Here is a 26,375-nt window from a genome sequence, read left to right on the forward strand (position 1 = left end):
GAGCTTCCCAGTGGCTTTGTTTACCTACTTAAGCCTCACCAATGGCGGGCACCCCTCCCCCAGCCTCTCTGCTGCCTTGCAGTTAGATCACAGACTGCTGTGTTAGCAATGAGGGAGGCTCCGTGGGCGTGGGACCCTCCCGGCCAGGTGTGGGATATATTCTCCTGGTGTGCCTGTTTTCTTAAAGCGCAGTATTGGGGGGGGAGTTACCCAATTTTCCAGGTGTTGTGTGTCTCAGTTCCCCTGGTTAGGAAAAGGGATTCCCTTCCCCCTTGCACTTCCCAGGTGTGGCGATGCCTCACCCTGCTTCAGCTCTCGCTGGTCGGGCTGCAGCAGCTGACCAGCACCGATTGTCCGGCACTCCCTAGTGAGATGACCCCAGTACCTCAGTTGAAAATGCAGATATCACCGGTCTTCTGTGTCGCTCGCACTGGGAGTTGGAGACTGGAGCTGTTCCTATTCAGCCATCTTGCTCTGCTCTCTCCTCATCAAGGATATTGACCTGAAGTTTTCTTTTTTTGTTGTGTCTCTGCCAGGTTTTGGTATCAGGATGATGCTGGCCTCATAGAATGAGTTAGGAAGGAGTCTATCCTTCTCAAATTTTTGGAACACTTTCAGTCAGAATGGTATCAGCTCTTCTTTATACATCTGGCATAGTTTGGTTGTGAATCTGTCTAGTCTTGCACCTTTTTTTGGTTGGTTGGCTTTTGATTACTGATTCAATTTTGGAACTCATTATTGGTCTGTTCAGGGATTTAATTTCCTCCTGGCTCAGTTTTAGGAGGTTGTATGTGTCCAGGAATTTATCAGTTTCTTCTGGATTTTCTAGTTTCTGTGCATAGAGGTATTTGTAGTAGTCTCTGAGGGTTTTTTTTGTATTCTTGTAGGGTCAGTGGTAACATTCCCTTTTTTATTTCTAATTGTGTTTATTTGGCTTTTCTCTCTTCTTTCCTTTGTTAGTCTAGCTAATGGTCTGTCTTATTAATTTTTTTAAAAACCAACTATTGGATTCATTGATCTTTTGTATGATTTTTCATGTCTTAATTTCCTTCAGTTTAGCTCTTATTTTGGTTATTTCTTATCTCCTGGTATATTTGGGGTTGGTTTGCTTTTGCTTCTTTAGTTCCTCTAGTTGTGATGTTAGGTTGTTAATCTGAGATCTTTTTAACTTTTTGATGTGGTTGTTTAGTGCTATAAACTTCCTCTTAACACTGCCTTAGCTGTGTCCCAAAGAGTCTGGTATGTTGTGTCTTTGTTCTCATTAGTTTCAAATGACTTTTAGATTTCTGCCTTAGCTTATTTACCTAAGACTCATTCAGGAGCAGGTTGTTTAATTTCCATGTAATTGAATGGTTTTGAGAGATTGTTTTAATGATGATTTCTGTTTTTATGCATTGTGGTCCAAGAGTGTAGCTGGTATGATTTCAGTTTCTTTGAATTTACTGAGGATTATTTTATGTCTAATTTTATGATTGATTTTAGAATATGTGCCACATGGCAATGAGAAGAATGTATATTCTGTTGTTTTGTATATTTGGGTGGAGAGTTTTGTAGACACTTAACAAGTCCATTCATTCAAGTGTTGAATTCAGGTCTTGAATATCTTTGTTAATTTTTTGCCTGAACAATCTGTCTAATACTCTCAGTGGGATATTGAAGTCTCCCACTATTATTATGTGGGAATCAAAGTCTCTGTGTAGATCTCTAAGAACTTTCTTTATGAATTGGGTGCTCCTCTCTTGAGGGTATATATATATTTAGGATAGTTAGGTCTTCTTGTTGAATTAGACTCTTTATTTATGTCCTATTCTATCTTTTTTGGTCTTTGTTGGTTTAAAGTCTGTTTTGTCTGAAATTATGATAGCAACCACTGCCTTTTTCTGTTTTCCATTTGCTTGGTAGATTTTTCTTTATCCCTTTATTTTGAGCCTGTGATTGTCATTGCATGTGAGATGGATCTCTTGAAGATGGCATACCAGGGGGTATTGCTTCTTTCTCCATGTTGACACTCTGTTACTTTTAAATGGAACATTTAGCCCATCTACATTCCAAGTTGATATTTATATGTGTGGATTTCATCCTCTTATGTTATTAGCTGGCTATAATATAGATTTGTTTGTATGGTTGCTTTATAGTGTCTGTGTACTTAAGCGTGTTTTTGTAGTGGCTGGTATGTTTGTTTGTTGTTTGTTTTTCTTTCCATATTTAGTGCTCCTTTCAGGACCTCTTGTAAGGCAGGCCTGGTGGTCATGAATTCCCTCAGCGTTTACTTATCTGAAAAGGATCTTATTTCTCCTCCACTTATGAAGCTTAGTTTGACTGGATATAAAATTCTTGGTTGAAAATTATTTTCTTTAAGAATGCTGAGGTACTGGTACAAAAACAGACATATAGGTCAATGGAACAGAATTGAGAGTCCAGAAATAAGGCCACACATCTACAACCATCTGATCTTCAACAAAGCTGACAAAAACCAGCAATGGGGAAAGAACTCCTTATTCAATAAATAGTTCTGGGATAACTGGCTAGCCATATGCAAAAGATTGAAACTGGACCCCTTTCTTTCACCATATATAAAAGTCAACTCAAGATGGATTAAAGACTTATATGTAAAACCCACAACTATAAAAACCCTGGAAGACACCTCAGGCAAATACCATTCTGAACATAGGACCAGGCAAAGATTTCATGACAAAGATGCTGAAAGCAATTGCAACAAAAGCAAAAATTAACTAGTGGGATCTAATTATTAAAGTAAAGAGCTTCTGCACAACAAAAGACACTATCAACAAACAGCCTACAGAGTGGTAGAAAATTTGTGCAAACCATGCATCTGAAAAAGGTCTAATATTCAGCATCCATAAAGAACTTAAACAAATTTACAAGCAAAAAAAAAAAAAAAACCAACTCCACTAAAAAGTGGGTAAAGGCCATGAACAGACACTTTTCAAAAAAAGGCATACAAGTGGCGAACAGTCATATGAAAAAAAACTCAATATCACTGATCATTAGAGAAATGCAAATCAAAACCATGAGATACCATCTCACACCAGTTAGATATCTATTATTAAAAAGTCAGAAAATAACAGATGCTGGAAAGATTGCAGAGAAAAAGGAAGAATGCACTATTGGTGGGAGTGTAAATTAGTTCAACTGTTGTGAAAAGCAGTGTGCAGATTCCTCAAAGAGCTAAAAGCACAACTACCATTCAACTCAGCAATCACATTACTGGGTACATACCCAAATGAATATACATTGTTCTACCATAGAGACACATGCACACATATGTTCATTGCAGCACTATTCACAATAGCAAAGATACGGAATCAGTCTACAAGCCCATCGATGATAGACTGGATAAAATAAAATATGAGATGTATTATATATATGTATGTGTATATATATACATATATAGTGTGTCTATATATGTGTATATGTGTGTATATGTGTGTATATAGTGTGTATATATGTATATATACACATACATACATACACACACACATACCATGGAATACTACACCGCCATAAAAGAGAACGAGATCATGTTCTCTGAATGAACATGGATGGAGCTGGCGGCCATTATCCTAAGCAAACTAATGCAGGAACAGAAAACCAAATGCCACATTTTCTCATTTGTAAGTGGGAACTAGATGACGAAAACACATGGACACCAAGAGGGGAGCAACAGACACTGGGACCTACCAGAGGGTGAAGGGTTGGAGGAGAGAGAGGATCAGAAAATATGAGTAACAGGTACTAGGCTTAGTACATGGGCGATGAAATAATCTGTACATCAAACCCCAGTGACACAAATTTACCTATATAATAAATGTGCACATGTACCCCTGAACTTAAGATAAACTTTTTTAAAAAAAGAGAATGTTGATACAGGCCCCCAGTTTCTTCTGGTTTGTCGAGTTGCTACTGAAAAGTCTGCTGTTAGCCTCATGGGGTTCCCATTGTAGCTGACCTATCCCTTCTCTCTAACTGCCTTTAACATTTTTTCTTACATTTCGACCTTGGAAAATCTGATGACTATTTTTCTTGGGGTTATCTTCCTTTGTAGTATCTCACAGGAGTTCTCTGCTTTTTCTGAATTTGAATGTTGGCCTGTCTGGTGAGGATGGGAAGGTTTGCCTGGATGATATTCTGAGATATGTTTTCCAAGTTGCTTGCTTTCTCCCTAGCTCTTTCAGGAACCCAGTGATTCATAGATTTTGGTCTCTTTACATGACCTCATATTTCTCAGAGGTTTTGTTCATTCTTTTTTATTCTTTTTTATGTATTTTCTGTCTTACTGAGTTATTTAAGAGAGCCAGTTTTCGAACTCTGAGATTCTTTCCTCAGCTTGGTTTATTCTGCTGTTAATACTTGAGGTTGCATTGTAAAATTCTTGTAGTGTGTTTTTCAGCTCTTTGCTTCTGTTTTATAATGGCTATTTCATCCATCAGTTCGTGAATCATTTTATGGTACTCATTAGATTCTTTGTATTGGGTGCTGACTTTCTCCTCAATCTCGATGGTGTATGTTCCCATCCATATTCTGAATTCTATCTCTGGCATTTCAGCTATTTCAACCCAGTTAGGAACCCTTGCTGGGGAACTAGCGTGGTTGTTTGGAGGAAAGAGGCCACTCTGGCTTTTTGAGCTCCCAGAGTTCTTACGCTGGTTCTTTCTCATCTGTGTGGGCTGGTGTTCCTCTAACTGTGGTGTAATTTGGGTATAATCAGTAGGTTTCATTTCTGGATGTTTTCAGAGGGCCGAGGCTTTGTGCAGGGACTTTATTTTTAGCTGAGTTCTTGTCTTTGGTTTCACAGAGGAGCCTATTACCAAAAGTATTTTTGGTGTTGAAGTTTGTGCTGTGATCCAGTAGGTGGTGCTTAAGTGAAATGGCCAGTAGGTAGGCACTTGCTTGGCCATGTGGCTCCTCTGGATTTCCTCATGATTGAAGCTGTGCTTCCTCTCAGCACTCTGACAGTGTGAGCTCCTCTCCCACTTGAGTGCTGGCTGCAGATCTCAGTTTGACTCTCCTGGGCTGCACACTGCAACTCTGGGGTGAGCTCAGGCTTTATGTGGCCTCCTCAGCTTGGAGGCAGCAAGGCCAGGGACCTTAGCAGTGGCTGTGACAGAGGGCCTTTCTCTTGTCTCTGGGGGCTCCACTCCAGAGAAATGCAGATTTGCCACCAATCACTATAATCAGCCAAGGTTGGGGTGGCTGCACTGGGGGCCCAAGCTGGGGGCGCCCTACCTGATAACAAGCAGGGAGAGTGGGTAAGTCACAGGGTAGACAGACTGGCCTCTTCTCCTGAGGGCAACTGCAGCTTCCTAGAAGTGTGGTTAAAGCACTCAGGATCTTTGTGCCTTTCCCAGTCCGAGGGCAGCAAGAGCAGTACCACTCTGCAGTGGCCATGGGAGTGGGCCTTCAGTTGTCTCTGGGACCTCTGTCTCAGAGAAACACAGAGCCCCTGCCATTGGAAATGTTCAGTCAGGGGATGAGACAAATGCACTGCTGGCCTGAGCTGGTGGCCCTGCTTGGTGCAGAATGGAGGTTCGAGAGCTTATAGGGAGAAGAGACTGAGCTTGTACTCCCTGTATGGTGGCTGTGGTGTACTCAGAGCACATGTGAAGCCCTCAGATTGTTTCTTCCCTATACCAAGGGCAGCAGGAGCAGAACCACTGCTGTGGCAATGATAAGAGGGGCTGTTGATTGCCTCTGGGAGCCCTCACCAGGGAACCTCAGAGCCGGTACCAGTGGGTGTGCTCTGCTGTGATGAGGAGGCTGATCTGTGGTCCGGAGCCAGAGGCCCTGCCTCATGAAGAGTGGGGGGCCTGGGCTCACAGGGAAGAGGGTCTGGATTCCTCTCCTTGTGGTGTGTGGTGTGCTGAAGGTGCCAGCATAGTGACTAGGCCCTTTGTTTCTTCCCCAGCTCCAGAGCGGTTAGGGCGGTACCACTGCAGCTGCAATAGCAGAGGGATTGTGGGTTTTCTCTGGGAGTTCCTGCTCTGAGAACTGCAGAGCCACCTCCAACTGACAACTTCAGGTGGGGACAGGGTAGTTGTGGGCCGCCCCGTAAGGAGAAACAGGATCGGAGACCTGTGTGGAAAAAGGTCTGGCTGCTTTTTCCACAGGGCAGCTGCATTGTGATGGGGATCTGCACCAGTCCCTTGTCACCACGCACCCTCTGGAAGCCTGAAGGCAACAGGGGCGAGGGCTGCAAGACAGCAAAAATGGCGGCTTGCCTCTGTGGGCGCAACGTCCCAGGAAAACACGGAGCTGCTACCTGCCCGAGATGGCTCTCACTATTTTCGGGTATATTCCTCAGACAACTAATCTGGGTTATTATCATGAAGGCAAGTTGATTTTATTTGCATCTGTTGAGATGATCATTCGGGTTTTGCTTTTAATTCTGTTTATGCAGTGAATCACATTTATTGAATTGTGTATGTCAAAACAGCCTTGAGTCCCAGGAATAAAGCCTTCTTGATCATGCTGTATGAACTTTTTGATGTGCTGCTGGATTCAGTTTGCTGGCATTTTGTTGAGGATTTTTATGTCTATATTCATCAGGGATATTGGCCTAAAGTTTTCTATTTTCATTGTGTCTATGCCAGATTTTGGTACTAGGCTTATTCTGCTTGACTCTTGACCATCAGTACATTTGGTGAAAGATGAGATAAGGTTACCTTGGGTAATCAAAGATATCAAAAGGTAGGAGGAGGAAAAATATATTGCATGCCGAGCACTTAAAAATAGTATTGCATTTGACCTTAATCTGGTGTTCATTTCTCTGCTTAGTCAGTTATTACTTTGCAGCCATCACCAAATCACTTAACTCTAATTTGGTCCTTTTATTTCCTCTTCTGCAGAATAGAGACTAAAAATACCTATATTGCAGGATCAAGTGGGAATTAATGTGCATAATGTCTGGGAAACACTTATAAGGGCTCTTATCACATGATGTATAAATAACTGATAGGAAATAGGATGATAATAACTGTAATGTTGGTCATAAGCTCTTACTACTCAAAATGTGTCTCCAGGGCCAGCAGCACCAGTATTACCTGGGAGCTAACTAGAAATTAGGAATTTCAGGCCCCACCTCAGACCTCCCATGTCAGAATCTGCATTTTAAGGATATCCCTAAGTAATTCATGTGCACATAATATGTTTGAAAAGCACTAGTATAGAAAAATGACTCTGGGATTCAGCAACTTGGCAGAACTCATCTAGTGGTAAACCAGACAGCTGGAAGCTGCTAAGGCCAGCATGTTTCTCTTATATCTCTAAGGGTATCTGTGATTGGAGGTGTTCAGGCTTCCTGAATCCCATTGTGATGTTCTTCTGTAATCCAAGCTATAAATGAAAGGCTTTTTACAAACATGTTTTCATGTCTACCACAGTAGCAAGAACACCATAATTTTGTTTTATTTTTCACATTTTTAACTATTCAGCTGTTTTATTTGTCACCATTTAGTTAGGGAATTATCACAAAACTTATGTCTAAAATGCATCTGATTAATGCATATTTAAGCAGCTAAGCAGATGTAGAATTGGTTGACTGCTATCATAAAATTAAACACTGATGAAACATATATTTGCACAGCAATAATGATCCTGGCATTTGTATAAATATAACAGATCTATTTCCCTAATCATCTAGGGAAAAAAATGAGGGGAGGGTGACAGAATTACCAAATATGTCTGGCTTTCTAGGCAGATCATTTTCAAGTACAAATTTTTTTCATGTGAATAAAATCATGTTAATTAATAGCATCTATTACCACATTAAAATGAAATAATATATTTGAGCAAAAACAATGTAGATAATATCAGAAGCATGTTTCCAGGTCATGTTATAATTTCCAGAGCTTCTTTGTACATCGTGGAAGGTGCATGTTTTTAATATACACCTCTATAGTGCCATAGTTTGATTTTATACAAAATGTGTCCTGAGATTCAAGCCTAAGTGAGTAAGATATACATATTTTTCCCCAATTTTAGCATCTCTGAAATTTAAATCTGTCTTACAATTGATGGTACATCAACACTGTTTGGAGGAGTTTTTCTTCTTTTTTTGTAATCAATGGAATACTTGATTCAATTAGGGGATTAGGATTCTCAGTAAACTGAAACCTAGTCCACAGGATTACCACAGTGAGATAGTGGAAAACAAGTGGAACAGGATGGATAGCTCATGCCTATGAGCGTTCAGGCAAAAAGAGAGGCCAATAAATAGAAGTAATGAAATTAAGTAAGAAACGATTTCATAGATTTCTATTTCCACAGAGACGGAAAGAAAAATCAAGGAAGATAAGCAAATTTAGCAAAATAGCAAGAAAGAAAAATAGGGAGCTATAGAAAAAAACAGGAAAGAGAACGAAGCATCAAGGTGGAAAATACAGCCAATAAGCCCACTATTGTGGTCATTATTTCCTAGATGTGGCATCCTGTGGTAGACATTCAACTCGGTGCTCCTTTTCTCATTACACACACCTGATCAGTAGTGGTCCTAGAGGGTAGGATGAGGCAGTTGTTTTTGGCACATTGTAGAAGGTGTTTTCTCTTATCTAGCCTGCACAGGTAGATCCACACCCCTTCCTGTGCTCCCGCCCTCCTGCAAACTCTGTACATACTTCTCTTTCCTCTGCCTGCTGCATTTCACCCAGCCCCAAACCACCAGAAGACGTACAATGATTAACACTTCTGTTTGTTCTTTCAGGTGATATCAAGATTATCAAACAAATCTACAGTCTCACAGGTATGGCTTTTGTTAAAGAGCAAAATATTTATCTAAAATCTGGAGGATTACCAATAAATCTTTCTCTTCAGAATTTCATGTATTTATTTTTTACTTTCCCTACTTGACTTCCCAATGAGAGATGTGGCAACTGACTTGCTTGAGTTTGAGTGTAGAGGAGAATTGAAACTCATATTTCTATGGAAGCATTTTATAGTTATCGTTATAAAGCAGTTTGTTACCAAAACATGCCAAATGTAAAGTCCTAAGGTGTTGATCTTAAAAGTACTTTCATTGCATTTAAAATTGGTAGTCCAACTTTTTCCTGTAAATGTCAATAATGCTAAAAATATGGTTGAGAGATATTCTGGAACCCCGTTTTATGATTCAATGAACTTTTAAAACAGTTTCAACTTTTAATAACTCAAAGTTTCGTGAAAAAGCTGATTTGTTAAGATTATTAGCTAGACTTTTATTACCAATAATCCTGTGACATAGAGGCACGCAAATAGATCAAATTACATAGTGAATTATGAAGACATTAAGAATTTACTGAAGATGATGGTGGAGAAGGGTCAAATAGGGTTAATTTTTTTTTTTTAATTATACTAAGTTCTGGGTTACATGTGCAGAATATGCAGTTTTGTTACATAGGTATACATGTGCCCTGGTGGTTTGCTGCACCCATCGACCCATCACCTACATTAGGTATTTCTCCTAATGTCATCCCTCCCTTAGCCCCCCACCCCCAACAGGCAACGGTGTGTGATGTTCCCCTCCCTGTGTCCATGTGCTCTCATTGTTCAACTGCTACTTATGAGTGAGAACATGTGGTGTTTGGTTTTCTGATCTTGTGATAGTTTGCTGAGAATGATAGTTTCCAGCTTCATCCTTATCCCTGCAAAGTCATCCTTATTTATGGCTGCATAGTATTTCATGGTATATATGTGCCACATTGTCTTAATCCAATCTATCATTGATGAGCATTTGGATTGGTTCCAAGTCTTTGCTCTTGTGGATAGTGCCACAATAAACATATGTATGCATGTGTCTTTATCATAGAATGAGTTTCCCTCTCATTCCTAGATTGCAGTGGCGTGATCTCGGCTCACTGCAACCTCTGCCTCCTGGGTTCAAGTGATTCCCCTGCCTCCACCTCCCAAGTAGCTGGGATTACAGGCATGCACCACCACACACCACAATTTTTTTGTTTTTGTTTTTGTTTTTGTTTTTTGGTATTTTTTAGTAGAAATGGGTTTCAATGTGTTGGCCAACTTGGTTTTGAACTGCTGACCTCAAGTGATCTGCCTGCCTCAACCTCCTAAAGTGCTAGGATTACAGGCCCACTTTTAATATTACATTGGGAAACTTCTCAGAAGCTCTTAAAGCATTTCAGTGCTTTCATTCAAGTTTCTCCTGGCACTAGTTGTCTTTTCTCTCTCATTTCTACAAAATCCTCCTCAGCAACAAGCAAAAAGGCCTTTATGTTCCATAAATGTCTTTATGTCTTAACTCTTCTCATCAGACAGCTTTTCCTTTCTACTGCACTGCTTTCACCCCAGACCTTTCTATATTCCCTTTCTTATGAGAAAAAGAGACATTTTTGTATTTTTCAATTTGAATTCCTCTGCCTTTCACAGAACTCTGAAAATGAAGATCTGTCCCAAGGCTACAACATCCTACACTTTAAACAACAACAAAATCCTCCTATATAATTTAGGCTGAAGTTAATTTGTAATGTTAAAACCACCAGAATAACAGGTGTTGTTTCCCTCTTGTAGACAAGTCCAGAAATGGAAAATATAAAAGCTCCCATGTGTCAATAAGGTGCCAGGATGTATTATTTATTATTTTTGCATCATCATTCTCAAAATATGGTTTCCTTCTCCAAGATCTCCTCATTCTCCATGGGGGCTGCTGAACATACATTCACTTAATCCAGAGTACAAACAAAAGAAATGTGCAAGAGTAAGATAGAGGTTACAGTGTTTCTATGAGCCTTTCTAAAAATTTCTTAAAACCTGTTCACTTATATGCTACCATCTCATAACTTAGTCTCATGGCCAAACCAAGTGGCAAGGGAACCTGAGAAAGGTAATCTTTGTGGAGGGTGTATTGCTGAGAGTTCTGTTATCTAAGAAAGAAGGGAGGATATTGCATAAAAGGAAGTAACCAGAACCCTTTGTAGCACTTGCCACAGTATAAATGTTTTCATTTTCTTTATGATCATCAGCATCGTGTAGGCAAGCATTTATTAAACTCATTGCACATTGCTAAGTGCTTGATTTTCATTATCTAATATCTAGTGTTTTCCTCACACCATTCCTAATTTACACATGAAGAAACCAATAATTTAATAATTATATTGTTTGACCGAGGTTACAGCTAGTAAGTCACAGGACTTTTTTTTTTTTTTTTAGGACTGTGTAACTGAAAGTTCATGCATTTCAACCACTAGACTTTGTTCTGTTTCCCCTTTAGTCAGGACAGGTTTGATGGAATCTAGTCATTTGTAACTTTGAAGTGGCTGTCCCAGCAAAGTATCATGAGCCAAATTCTACATTTGTTTAACTATGAATATAAAAACCCTAGTGCCTTCATGAAAGCATTTTCCAGGAAGAAAATGAAAAGATACATCAGTTGAGAAGGAAGAGTTCTGTGGTTGAACGTTATGGCAGTGTATAACAGGTGAATCCAGCTACATGCAGAAAGCAGCTGTTTTTATATAGATGGCCTGAAGAAAGTAATTGATACTCCTGCACGGAGGCTAATGTGAGGCTGAATATTTAATAATATAATAAACTTAGGTCCTGCCTGCAATGATGGCAGGTGGGATAATTGATTATTGGTATAAGTAATGTCTGCTGTCCTGATTGTGAGTCAGTATCTAAGCAACTTGTCCAAGACACCAAGTCTCCATGACAAAATGGAGGTATGAAATTTCCACAGACTTGTAGAAGTACAAATACTTGACAGGTTATTCATCAGAGAATTCAATTAGAGCCAATAGAGGCTTCTTGAAACAAAGGAATGATTAACTTGCCAACACAAATGTAAACAGAATTCTAATTAGAGAATGCGCTCATTGTTTCTCATTTCTTAGATTAAGTTTGCCCTGTTGTGTCTTTAGCTGGGTAAACTAATTTTTCTATCCAACAATGCTAGTGTACAAATGTTCCCCTGTAATTCCATGTAGGCCCAATTTTTGTTAAAAACACAGAGTTTTAAATGCTGTGAAAAACAAACAAGAGTAACATCATGACTATCCCAGCAAAACAAACAAACAAAAAGTATGGCCTCATCATTAATTAAAATAACCATACGTATTTGGAAAGATGAGTCCAAGAATGCCATTTCTTCAAGAAATTTTGAGCTAATGAGATTAAAGTACAAGAACTTCATGAGTAAACTATACATTTCACTCAGCATCGATGGCCTACACTGAATGGGCTATTGCCTACAAGTCACTGCAATGTTAGATCTGTTATTATACCTGTAATATATACAGCAAAATCCCTATACACCAAAAGAACAACTATTCCTTTAAGTCAATAACCATGACAGCCCAGAGTTTGAATAGTAATCTTAGAGATTTTCAGTTCTTTGCCTTATTTTTATTATAAATTATTGATGATCGGGTATAAGGAAATCCAATTTTCAAAAAAGACGGAGGCACAGAAAAGAGAGCAGAGAAGCCATGTCTGGGGCAAAGCAAAATGCACACACTATTACAGTGCCTCTGTTGAGGGCCACTAGTTAGCCTTTGCTGTGTTTACTGCCCTGGCCCTTCCATCGTCACCTCAATTGTCTTTTCCCACATTCTTTCTTTCCTCTTCTTAGTCTACAAAGTTGAATGATCCCAGTCAAGAGTCCAGTAGTTACAGGATGGGTTTTGGCAAGACTATTTTTCCTTCCTTTTCCAAGGCTCTTCAAAGGAAGCAGACCAGGTGGTTTGCTTCTTTTCTTGCTAGTGACTGGAAAGAACAAGGAGAGCAGGAAGCAGAGTAGCTGAGAATACTTCTGATCTTCTTCCATTCATGTGATCCAAAATAGGAAAGCTTTTTTTATTCTCAAGAATAATGGAATTTTGCTGGTTAATCTCCATGTAAAGTTCCAATAAAGATCCTGTAATTTTAAATAACAAGGCCTAAGACCCTCCATTAAAATGGAAAATGTCTTTATTTCTAAGAGTATGCCATCATCTACTATTACAAATGACAGGCTGAATTAAAATCTAGTTGCAAACCTGGTATAATGCACCTTTCACGTGGCTCCCCATGAAGACACTTTAAAAGACCAAGAGGAGGGTTAAAATCAGGGGCTAAAATCAAGAAAGCATAGAGGGTAAACCTGGAGAAGAGCAGAAGTGGGAAGACCTTTAGCACCTGATAAAATAATAACAAAATCTGCAAAGACTTCAGTTTTTAATGAAAAGTAAGTCTCTAAGAGATTTGACTTTGTTCAAATGAGAACTCCAGCATTAATGAGATACCTTTTCTGCGATCTTTGTAGTCTGTACTAATTCATATTATCCACTAATTTAGTCAGAGCCCAAGGGAAACGGCAGCATCAACAAGCGACTCCCATCCATTGTGGAAGATGAGGAAGAGGAGGAGGAGGAGGAGGAAGAGGAGACAGCCTCTCTCTCTCCCATCTGCACAAGGGGATCTTCTTCACGCAACAAGAAGGTTGGAAGCAGTAAAACCTACCTGGGCTTAAGCTTAAAGCAACTGGCCTCGGGAACGGTGCCCTTTCACTCACCTATCAGAGTCTCCAGGTCAAATTCCCCCAAAACCAAGCAGGAAATTGACCCCCCCAACCATAATAAAAGGAAAGAGAAGAACTTGAAATTGCAACTTTCAACTTTGAATAATGCTGGACCCCCAGACCTCAGTCCAAGGTAAGAGTTCATATCATATAACTTTCTCACATGATCGTGGCTGCCTTTTACACAGAGTAGTACCTGCCTTCAGCCTTCTGAGCCTTTCTACTCCACAGATTCCTATCCTGGAATCCTCAGCTTTTCTGAGTTTTGTGGGCAGTTTTCTGAGTATATGTGCAAGTGTGTGTGCATGCAGGATGGGCAAAATAGCTTTAGTCATGTTCTCAAAATACTAAATGTTCAGAAATCCTTCTTTACTCCTTTTATTCATTTTGCACTACCTATTATGTTAAATGTATATTCCTACATTGTGATTTTATGATTTATAATGAATATAAAAGAAATGGAACAAACTCCATCAATGTTAACCCCTCAGTGCTCGATCTTACCAAAAGTTTCATAAGCAACGAGTTGAAATTAGGAAGAAAATGAAATGCAGATTTTTATTTTTCATACTGTTCTTGCCTTATTATCAAGGATGGCTAAAACTTAGTTTTATTTCTGGTCTCTTCAAGAAGTAACATAGCATGGTTCTATTTTTAATTTCTTAAAAATCATTTTAGAATCCACTAAAGGTGATTGAAAGCATGAAAAATCCTGATTCCGAAGATGTTCAGGGGTAGGCCATGGTGTAGAAAAGCAACAGCCATCATCAAAATCACATAACAGCTGAATAATAAATAAAAGCATGAACAAAATATGTATTACTTTTTATGTTTCATGTACTTTGCTAGGTAATTTCACATTCACAGGTGCATTTAATCTTCTCAGAACCCTATAGTTTGTGTTATCTCTATTATAAAGTTGTAAGAAGTGAAACTCAAAGGGTAAATACTTTATCCAACATCTCAGAGATATTAAGTACTGAAAGGTGGATTAAAAGTTTGTTTTCCTGCTTATAAAGCAAGTGATCTTTCTCAAATACTATAGTTTTATTATTTATTTGAACAACATTCTTATTCATTGATATAAAATATTAAGGAAAAGATAAACGAAATAGGTTTAGTGAAAAGTAGGCGGATGATAAATTTTCAAGAATTCAGTTGGAGGTGGTAATTTGAAAATATTGTTTAACTCTCCTTCTAAGTTTATACTAAAATTAAACATAATAAATTATAAATAGGAAGAGACTATCAGAGCTGAGAAAGGAAGGTTTATATACAATATGATCTTACATTTATGAAACAAATATATGTTCCTTTAGAGAGAAAATAATATTTTGAGAACATACATCAAAATATTGACTGTAGTAGTAGATTACAGGTGATTTTTATTTTCTGTTTTTTTGTTACCTTTATGTTTAAATTTTCTACAATCGACTTGTATTTTTTTAAAATAATGAGTGGATTAGATACATGAAAAGAAGACTGAATACTGATTTAAATATAATTCTTTAACTCTTACATTTAGAATTTTCTGTAAGTCTAGAGTAGAGGTGTAATGATATTTATTTTCTGTGATGCTAAGGGTTAAAACTTGGAGAGTCGTGATTTAACATGAATTTAGGTAAGAGGACTTTTGTACCATACCTTAAAGTTTTGAATCTGAGAATAAGTAAAAGAACCTCTGTCTACAACATCAGTGTGTGATAAAAAACATAATGTGATATAAAATTGTGAGCTACATATATAATTTTAAATTTTCTAACAGCTGCATTTTTAAGCGTGATAAAAGTGAAATTAATTTTAATAATATATTTTATTTGACTGAATATGTTCCAAATATTATTTTAAATTTGAATAATATAAAAATACTCAGTGAAACAATTTACATTTTTTCAACACATTCTTCAAAATCCAGTGTGTATTTTATTGTTACAGCACATCTCAATTTGCACAAACCACATTTCAGGTACTCAATAGCAACATAAGGCTAATGGTTACTATATCGAATAGTTCAGTTCTAGAGTATCTAAAATTTAGAAATTTAACATAATATCTTTTAACTCTTTTAAAAATACTGTAATCCATGAATATGAATCCATAACCAGTCAATTTCCTTTATTTTAAGTAGGATTGTTGATGGAATTGAAGATGGAAACAGCAGTGAAGAAAGTCAGACTTTTGATTTTGGCTCTGAACGAATCAGATCAGAGCCCAGAATTTCTCCTCCTCTTGGAGGTAAGATCTATATTTAGTCTTTTCCTAAGGTACAGTATTACTTATTAACTTGTAATGTTTGCTATGGACTTTTTTCTTTTTTTTTTTTTTGCTTTCCTGTCCTTAGAATATTCTCCCTGTCATAGACCCTTACCAATACCATTGAATAATTTGACATGAGTTTATGCCATTTCCAAGTTAAAATGTCTTTTGTGATCATTTCTCTGTCCAGATTGGATGAGCTGCCCTTTAGCAGCCAAGGTAATTGGTATGCCAGAAGACTCAAATTTCTGCTATACATCAGAGGATAACCATGTTTTACTATTATAAATTTAGATTAATCCACAAAAGCATTATCTAGAGGAAATGCCATGTTGATTGTGCACTGAAGGAACATTGGTTATATTTAAGCAGTTTGTTCAGTGTGAGGTTATATATTGCAGTTTTCCAGAGGAAAATCAACTTCAGAAAGATATAAGCATGTTGGAAATGATGGAGAACTATGTGATGTGCTAACCTTCAGTGATGGTGAATTAATGTGAGGGTACTCTAACTCTAACCCAAATCCCTGTCTTTACTTTTCAGTCTTGAGTTTGTTGCTCCTGAGAGGGATTCTGTCAACAAGACAAATAAAATGACAAACTCTAAAGCAGACACACTTGTGTTTGATAAAAAGAGAATAGTGAACATGTGTTGAATAGGCAGAGACAATCCAAAACAATTACCAGCAAACTACCTAATTCAAGGCCAGCAATTCTCACCCAGCCTCCCCTTTCCTTCCCACCAAGTTCTAAAATTCTTGTGTTAGAATGTCCTGGTAATTAACAAATCCCTTTATGAATAAAGCCAAGCCCAAGAAAGACATTTGAATGTACAGTTCTGGAGATGTTTCTCTGGTAGAATACCAGCATTTCATCTGAATCAGTCATTCTTTCCAGCACTCATCTTGGGAAACTAAAGGATACTTGTGAAATTCCTTGATTGGGGGTGTGAAGTGAGAAGAATGCAAAAGGATAAGGGGTACAGTCTTGATTTACTGATTTAATTGACTTACATATGTTGATATTACTGTGCTTGGACGAAGGATCAAAGAAATCATAGTTATCATCAAACTGGTATATTTGCAATGAAAGCCTGTTGACACCTCAATTGGATATTTATCTTTTTGGTTCAACTAGAGACAATGCACAGAAACTCACCATTTCATTCACATATTTCTAGTCCTACCACTCTTTTAGCTTCTTCCTCTTCCTTAGCCTATCACCTACCCCTATGCTTATGCATTCAAGCAACAAGCTTTCTAGAAGCAACTTCCGAAATATCTCTTAGTTCTCTCTAAGACTTTCTATCATTACTGCTACCACTCTTTCTCTAGCTACATGTATCTCTTGCTTGCAGTACTACCAAAGTCTTTTCTTTGACCTCACACTGTTTTCCATGCAAAGTGAATTTTATTAATTCTAATTTATTTGTATTACTCTATTCTTATGCTTAAAACCCTAATATGGCTTTATGTTGCCCTTTGTATGAAATTCAAACCTATTGCATAATTACTTTATGTAAGTTATTTTACTTTTTTTGTAGAGATGGGATCTCCCTGTGTTGCCCAGGTTAGTCTTGAACTCCTGGGCCCAAGCAATCCTCCTGTTTCAACCTCACAAAATGCTGGGATTACAAGCATGAGCCACCATGCCTGGCCTACTTTTTAAATGTTTATTTTTCCTGCTCGATTCTAAACTCCATGAGCGTCAACTGTATTTTCTTTATTGGTTGCTATCTCCTCTAAAAGAGGGCTGGCCTATTGTATATGACCTTCAATCATTTGTTGAATGAATGGATTATCTCTGCAAGATATATCTGCAAAACAATTTCTTATTACTCTGTTTGAGTTACTTTTCTTCCCCTACCAACAAGTTTTCTCCTCATAATTGACCAGAATTAGGATGGTTATATCTGTCAAATCTTTTCCACTCAAGCTGGCACTGACTCACCTGTACTCTTGTCCCTGACAAAAATAAATATATTTGGAAGAGCAAAGTAGAGAAAAAGTGGAGAAGAAGAACTAAAAGCTGGGAGAAATTACCCTTTAGAATGATGCAGGAAGAGAAAGGCAACCTGCAGTGGATATTAGTATCTCATATATATGTGGGAGGCAAATGTGCTCATGGGCACAGGAATCAATGTTTAGAATGGAACGAGAGGAGACAAATAATATCCCTTTTCTATGGCTTGAGCACTGACTGATACAGTTTTAAACAATGGTCAAAGAAAAGGAAACATGCCATCTTGGAACATGGTGGTGACTGTACTCGAGGAAATGGGGTATTTGCAGTGGATACATCCAGTCACTGTAGGTGCAATCACCACCATGATGTGTATATCTGGTGCTATCCAGAGGAATACAAAAACACTTGCTTGATCCCCAAGAGACAGTACAGTGCACAAACATCAGAAAAGATTAAAAGTGATAGCGTGGGCTTTCTTCCATATTCTAATTGCCTCAATCCTCAAATATGAGGTTTATTCCTAAAGGACTCATTCTGTGTATGTGTCACTTTTCAGATCCAGAGATTGGAACTGCTGTTCTCTTCATCAAAGCAGAGGAGACCAAGCAGCAGATAAACAAACTCAACAGTGAGGTATGGAGCTCTTTCTTTGGTCATGCTTAAATGGTACAAGGAGATATAGATCCTAGTTACTCACAGAAGCAGTGTAATATGGTAGTTATAAGCATGCATTCCAGAGTGAGACCACCATGGGTGAATCCCTACTCTGCCTCATGTAAGCTGTGTGACCTCTGACAGGTCACGTACCTTCTCTCAAGCTCCACTACCCCATGTGTAAGAAGGGAAGAATAATAATACCTGCCTTATGGCCCTTTGTGAAATTAAATAAAATAATCTAGGTAAATTGTTTAGCATAAAGTAGGCAGTAAATAAATTATTATTATAATTAATATCATAGATATATGCATATTTGGTTTAATTGGTACATTTTAAACTTTTTCGTGACCTTCCATTTTTAATGAGTTGAAGCAAGGTCACTAGTTCACAGAAGAATGCTGTTTTTCAGTGTAGTCAAATGGCCTGAACTCTGTCCTTTCCTCTGACTTGTATTTGCTTGTGTCACCTTGGGTCCTTTACCTCTCTAAATCTTACTATCTGTTCATTTTTAACAGTTTTATTGAGGTATATTTATATATCATAAAATTTGTCCATTTCACCAATACAATCCAGTGAGTTTTAGTAACTTTATTGAATCCATCATGTATAAATCAGTTTTAGGATATATTTTATTCCCACAATAAGATCTCTCATGCTCATTTTACAGTTAATCTCTATTCTTATGTCCAGCCCTAGGCAACTACTTATCTACTTTCTATTTCTATAAATCTGCCTTTTCTGGCAATTTTATAGACATAAATATAAAAATAAGATAGTTTCTTGATTACCGTCTTAATTGGGGTCTCTCTCTTAAAAAATAAAATAAAACAAGTTCTGAGATGATATGGGTGCAAATAGTTTATTTGGAAGGTGATACAGGAAGTATAATTAAAGAATAGAGAAGTAAGACAGAAAAGGAAGGAAAGCAAAACAGAAGTGTTAGTGAGATAGTTAAACTTGTAAACAACTGGGGCTCAATCCCACTGGAGGCCTCTGAGAGACTATGTAGGACGACTCAAAATTATTCAACCAAGAAGCAAGGAAAAGTGGAGTTGAGGCTCTTCAGGCAGCCCTGAAGAAAAAAATTCCTCACGTGAGACTATGTAGCAAAACCTGTGCCTGTCTTTGGTGACCTTCAGGGTAGACCCAGGCAAGGACATGTGGGCAGGGACAGACAGTGCACTAGAATCCTTTTCTAGGAGTAAAGTCTTATTAATAGGTGATTTGATGACACCTTGGGGAAAATGTAATCACATGATGGTATTGATGAGATTTACGAAAAATGAAGTTCATATAATCAACTTCGTTATCTGTAATAAGGGTGGACTGAATAGCTTGTCATAAAATCTGCAGGTTTCTCTTAAACCTGTGTTTCTTCAGCTTTATGGAGATTTATGTTTTACTGCCATCTTCCTTCTGCATGTGCCCTTTCTGGAGCTGAGATTGTTGCTAATAAGAAGTAAGAGAGCCAAAGGGCAGACTAACAAAGCAGAAAAGGAAAACTAGATGGTCCACTAACTGGCTTGAAAATACTTAAATCAAAAAGACTCAGCCATGTGCTGGATCACCCAAATAACCTCTTGTTAAAAACAAAAAACAAAACAAAACAAAAAATACTGAAACCCAAAACAAAACTAATGCAACTCCCTGTTGGAGAACTGGATGTTAACCTTCTATTAAACAGTTTCTCTTCAGATACTGCTCTTAGCTAAAACCACCCATGAATATCATTTGAATTCTTTCCTCTCATATTTGAGAAAAGCATTTAATAATTTTAAGAACTGACTGATCTGTATCTTACTTCAAATATTAGAGTTAGTGATTCTTCTGAGAAAAAATGTCTATATGTTCACCTTTAGGAATGTAGATAATTTTTCCAAGTTAGAGCTATAAATCCACACAGTTTGTTATTTTCCTTTGACAATGTGAATCAGGGGTAGATCCGTTAACAACAAAAAAAAATTACCATTTGGAAAACAAAATATCTTCCCAGTATGATCCTGTATTCACGATTTCTTTTCTTTTTTTTTTTTTTAATCATACTTTAAGTTCTGTGGTACATGTGCATAACATGTAGGTTTGTTACATAGGTATACACGTGCCATAGTGGTTTGCTGCCCCCATCCACCTGTCATCTACATTAGGTATTTATCCTGATGCTATCCCTCCCCTAGCCCTCCAAGATGACATACATCTTTTTATCTTGTCAGACATTTAAATAAAAAGGGCAAGATAAAATATCAAGGTCCAACTATTCTTTCCCAAAGAATTAGGTTTTCCATAAAGGAAAATATCTGATTTATTCACGGTTGAAGCTTAAGTAAAAAACCTTATCCGTCACCCATAATTTAATTTATACACAGTTTTGACCCTTTGGATAGTGCATTAAAACCCACTAAGACAGGCAGAATAAAAAATACAAATGGACTTCAAACTGTAAAATTATCCCTCTTCTAACCTATTTTTCTTTTCCTCATCTTTCCTGTAAAATGATAGTTTGTATAGAAAAAAAAAACTTTTTGAAAGTCCAAACCTGATTTTACCATTTTGCCTATTTTCTATTACTAACATGTGTCATCATTTGATTGCTTTATTCTTTGTTCTTGCTATTATTTGGTTAATAGGAAGCAAGAGAAGAATTGATAATAAATGTGGGATGTACTGCATGATAAAAACTCTGCCACCAAAAGGACGACCTAAAATACATGTGACACATGCCAGGCAGACTGTGGGGCACTGTGTGAGGTGTCAGAGCACTGCAGAATCTCTATTCTAAGATTTGTTCAAAGATTTACGACATAAAGAAACTGTTCAGCAGTGTGTACATTTCATAATCATAATCTGCAAGCTAAATACAGAACAAAAGTCTGAAAAGGAATAATATTGGTAATTACCCACATTCACAGAATAGTTAGGAGAGTTTAAAAGATGTGGGGCAGCTGCTAATATTAGAACACTTTGACCACATTGCCATTGCTTTACAGCATAGTATGAAATAGTGCGACTCTAAGGAAACTCTTTGAAAATTACAAAAATGTCACGATAGGGGCCTTGGGCTGTGTAAGTCAAATGCTCCACTTCTGAAAAGGTTTGTAGGTGAAGGTTAGAGTGCATTCTCATTTCTGAAATCTGTCTGACCCAGAAAGATACAGGCCATAGCTTACCAATGGAGACTGTGTGCTCTGGCACAGCAGGCATAAGGCATAAAACACACTATGGAAGAAAGAGAATTCACTTTGGAAAGAGACAAATATTTAGATTCCTATTCTGTGATTTCAACAAGGTGTTTACCTTCCCTATGCACTATTGTCCTAAGGCTTTAGAGAAAATTATTTTATATCATCGCTATGACCTAAAAGTTAGATTTCAAATTTAATTTTGTAACATCAAGATCTTTTAGCTTTATTTTCTCATTTTCAACTCCTCGAAAAGTCCAGTTACTGTTTCTAACATTTTGAAGAGTCCCACCATTATCAGATAAGCACTGTTATAAATTATACTGAGGTAACAAACTCCAAAGTGATTAAAATTTTTTTCTCGTTCAAGCAAAATGCCTAACACAGGTCAGTAGAAGTGGCTGCACCATCTGGAATGTCACTGATTGGCTATTTTCCATTTGAAGTGTGAGCATAATTGTTTGGTTTGAAGGATAAACACATCATTTCTGCCGGTATTTTATTCACCAGAACTAATTCCATGGGCACAGTTAATTTCAGTGGGAGAAGAAAGTGTAAGCTTTTGTATATCCCAAAAGAAATAGAAAACTGGATACTGGGCCGGGCGCAGTGGCTTACGGCTGTAATCCCAGCACTTTGGGAGGCCGAGGCAGGCGGATCAAAAGGTCAGGAGATCGAGACCCTCCTGGCTAACGTGGTGAAATCCCGTCTCTACTAAAAATACAAAAAAAATTAGCCGGGCGAGGTGGCCGGCGCCTGTAATCCCAGCTACTTGGGAGGCTGAGGCAGGAGAATGGCGTGAACCCGGGAGGTGGAGCTTGCAGTGAGCCGAGATAGAGCCACTGCACTCCAGGCTGGGTGACAGAGTGAGACTCCATCTCAAAAAAAAAAAAGAAAAAGGAAAAGAAAACTGGATACTGGCAAACCTTCATAGTATCTACCATAGCACCTAAAAGCTAATAGGAAAATTTTGTCCCTCATTTAATTTTGCTCAAAATTCAATTCCAAATATCCCCCAATTAAATGTATTATGTATTACCAAAGTAAAAAAAATACCAGCAATGAAAGACCTTCCACTGGAAAACAAACAAAGAATCTCAGTTGTTTTCTAGGTTATACTTGACAAAGCTAATAGATTAATGAAATCTCCTTGAGTCAAAGAGATGGAATAATAAGAGAGGCTGTTTTTTATTTAAAAGTTGCTTTACTGCTTTACTAAATGCCTACAAAAACAGAATATTATCAATAATTCACATAAGGGAACCTACATGAGTAATATATTATAGTAAAGTTGATTCCTTAGTCCTCTGAATTAGCGTTGCCATTATATCTTTTCATTGACAAATGAGTCAACTGAAACACACTGACAGAATTGTCAGGTCATTCCAAGATTTGTCTATATAGGCTTTTTTTTTCTTCATCCTGATCATATATAGTTATTGTTCATCAATTTTCAAAGCAAAATATAAACAAAGACTGTACATTCACTTTTTGACTTAGAACGACAAAATTCATTTAACTCCTGGCAAAACCAACAGTTTTTCTTTTAATTTTTAGATACGTGTTATTGATGTTAATACTACATTTTGTGGACATCGGTTTTTAACCTGGAATGTTTCCAACTAATTTATGCTTTGTAGAACTCTTTTTGGTTATTTTCCAGTTCTCAAGCCTATATAAATAGGCAGATTTGTAACTCTCATGAGGATTTTACTGCTTTTTAAAAATTCTAAATAACAATGTGGATCTCTCAAAAGAAAAAAAAAATATGTATGCCATTCAGAAAACTTCTCCTGTGAGGTGTGGATTTAAAATGCATGTAACTTTTGGAGACTGGTTGTTTTCTTCCTCTTTGCCTGTGATTGCTTATAGATGGGACTCTTCTCATCTTTGAATAGAAGATGGATATATCAGTAAGGGCCCAAGTAAAAACCAATGCCACATTCCAAATGGGCAATTTTAGCAATGCTGAATTAAAAAGTTATTTACAAAGAAGTTAGTAGAGTATAGGGAAACCACAAGGGGTAGAACCACCCCTCTTGATAATAACAACGGAAGGTCACCACAACTCCTAGGTCAGAAGGGGCCAGAGTAGAGAGCACTTACAGAATTATGAGTCAGAGAAGGCTTGGTGGAAAAGGTCACTTGTCAGAAGCTGTGCTCTTTTGTTTTGCAGTGACATAGTGACTACAGTTAATAACAATGTATTGTATGTCTGAAAATTGCTAAAAGAGTAGATCTTGAATGTTCTCACCACAGAAAAAGTGGTAAGGATGTGAGGTAATAGATATGTTAATAAGCTTAACTTAGTCATTCCACAAGGTATACACATATCAAAACATCAAGTTATGTAACATAAATATATATATATATGATTTTTGTCAATTTAAAAAATCAGAATAAAAAAGAAATTTCTAAATATATTGGGGCTAAGGATCTGTCTGTAGAGCATGAACTAGCAGCATTGGCATCAACTTGAGCTTATTAGAAATGCAGACTCTCAGGCCGTGCCCAAGACCTACTGCATCGAGTATACCCTTTGTCTAAATCCCCAGATGATTCCTATACACATTAAAGTTTGACAAGCACTGTTCTATACAACCAGTATTCTGAGAGCAGATAAACTTTCATTTGGTGTTTACTGATAGCAGTAAAGATCCCTTAGCCAGAGAGCAATTTGAACACTAATCAAACTTTGCCACAGAAACCAGGAAAACAGATGACAAAAGCAGTCAAAGGGTTGATAAATAATAGATTACCATGGTACAGCTGAAGTAATGTCCAAAGGCCTGAGCTTGCAGAAACTCAACTAAGCCATTGAATCACTTTCAGGACTATAATTGGTCATTTTGTATTGGTAATGTTGGACTTGTAATTCTTCCCTAATTATAATTTAAGAGACATCGGCTGCACCTGCAGAAGTGAAACCCTGGTTAGTAGTCCTGTGTGACCTAGAACAAGCCACTTCACCTTCCAACATTCTAGTCTCTCCAGCTGTAGACAAAGATTTACAACTTTTATTAGTAATGGGATTGAGGCCATCATTTGGATGAAATGTATGCACATGTTGAGTGTGATTATTATTTTAGCTGACAGATAAAAAGACTATCACTTGTTTTGAATGCTTTGTAAAGCAAAAGACACAAGAATGAAATTATGCCAATCGTCTTTTTTGTTTTGCCTGCTTATGGAGTTTGTTTGAACATGTCTAAATCCCATGATAAATATGCAACATAACAAAGGATTAAATGAAAAACCATTTACTTTCTCCTAATCATAGCTTGTAAAAATGTATATGTATTTGTAGTGGGGCAGAGAATGACTGGTATAATTAGTACCCCTTAGGAGAATTGTGTCTAGTAGGCAAATGTGTACATGTTTGGCAAAAATTGAGTGACAGGTCAAGAACGCTTCAAGCTAAGAAGACTATGTCAACAGATGCATACCCCATCTGCTCACTGAATGCACAAAAATGGAAATCACATTTTTTTCTCTGCCTATCAATGGAAGTTCCAGTTGTACTTAAAGCCCGGTAATTATGTCACACCAATAGCCAAGATGGAGAAATATAAAACATATGTAAAATGAAGTAAAGCTATTTTATATGATTTTATATGTCATTTTATGTGAAATGAAAGGTATTGTCAAAGACACTTTTTCTCTGGTCCACATTAGTAACTCATACTTTTATTCCCAAAAGGCACAATCTAACGACACACCAGAGCAGTAAATCTGTGTTTACACCAAAAAACACACACTCTAACTGTGGACACTGACAATGCATATAGGTCACCAGTACTGCAGATAGATTATTTAAGCCGTTTAATAACATGATGTTTTGAAAGCTCCTATTTTGAAGTGGTGGGGACTTCCATGAGACACGGATCTTATATGAAACATTCTTACCTGCTAGAGGTATACTGACACTTCTTTATCTTTCAGTGATATTTAGGGGCAACTGATGAAAGTGAGTTACTGAAGTTCAATTGAAAATAACAAAAAGTCATAAGAAATTCACCATGAAATTCACTATTCATTGAATTATTCATGAATCAACAAAGATTTGTAGAGTTCTATTATGTGGCAGGATTTTCACAGGAGCTCAACTTCTGTAAAGAGCAATAAATATATGTAGTAGCTGCCCTACCTGCCCCCCAGCTCCACATTGGTCCTTATTCAATTCTGATCAAAACCAGGCTGTACATCCTTACATTTTGGCTCACACATCCTTTATAGATAATTTTTAATCCATCTGAATGCAGTTGCTCAGACTTTGTACTTGAAATACAGGACCTTAATCTACATTTTCCAATGGCATCAATTATTGCTGTTTCTACTTGCTACTGCAAAGATCCATGCAATGCAATACTAAAAATTCGAGGCTTTTTCTTCTGATATTAATTATGGAAAATTGTTACCAGGAATGGCTTATCTCTCCATGCTAAGGCAGAAGAAGAGTTACAGAGATAACTGTAGTTTCTATTTTCTTTAAGCTAAATACTTTCTGGATTAGGATTCGCCCCCCTCCTTGCAGAAGTTCTCTACCAAGCTTAGTGCCTGTGTCACAAATCCACTATCAAATTGAGCCACCTGGAATTCTGACATGATACCAGTCATATGGGGACTAAAGTTTTATATCTATTATATTATTTAATCCTCACAACAGGGCCCTTATGGAACTATGACCCAGAGTAGTATTACACCAATAAAACTGATTAAATATGAGAGGAGTAAACCAGATACTCTGGAAATGCAGGGCAACAATGACTATCTCCATACCAACAGAAGTTCTGAGGAAACCTGGATACAACAGAAATA

The 26,375-nt window shown here is 37.4% G+C and overlaps 1 protein-coding gene across 1 annotated transcript in view; it reads left to right on the forward strand.

Moving 5' to 3' along the window:
* Nucleotides 1-26,375, forward strand: part of KCNH8 (potassium channel, voltage gated eag related subfamily H, member 8) — a 373,663-nt gene that overhangs the window by 339,615 nt on the left and 7,673 nt on the right. Inside the window, exons 12-15 of the mRNA XM_011933727.1 lie at nucleotides 8,720-8,758; nucleotides 13,282-13,637; nucleotides 15,633-15,739; nucleotides 18,281-18,357. Coding sequence (XP_011789117.1) covers nucleotides 8,720-8,758; nucleotides 13,282-13,637; nucleotides 15,633-15,739; nucleotides 18,281-18,357 — 579 coding nt within the window. The remainder of the gene's footprint in view (nucleotides 1-8,719; nucleotides 8,759-13,281; nucleotides 13,638-15,632; nucleotides 15,740-18,280; nucleotides 18,358-26,375) is intronic.

The sequence above is a fragment of the Colobus angolensis genome, unplaced genomic scaffold (assembly GCF_000951035.1).
Source record: "Colobus angolensis palliatus isolate OR3802 unplaced genomic scaffold, Cang.pa_1.0 Scaffold129, whole genome shotgun sequence".
Classification (NCBI taxonomy): domain Eukaryota; kingdom Metazoa; phylum Chordata; class Mammalia; order Primates; family Cercopithecidae; genus Colobus; species Colobus angolensis.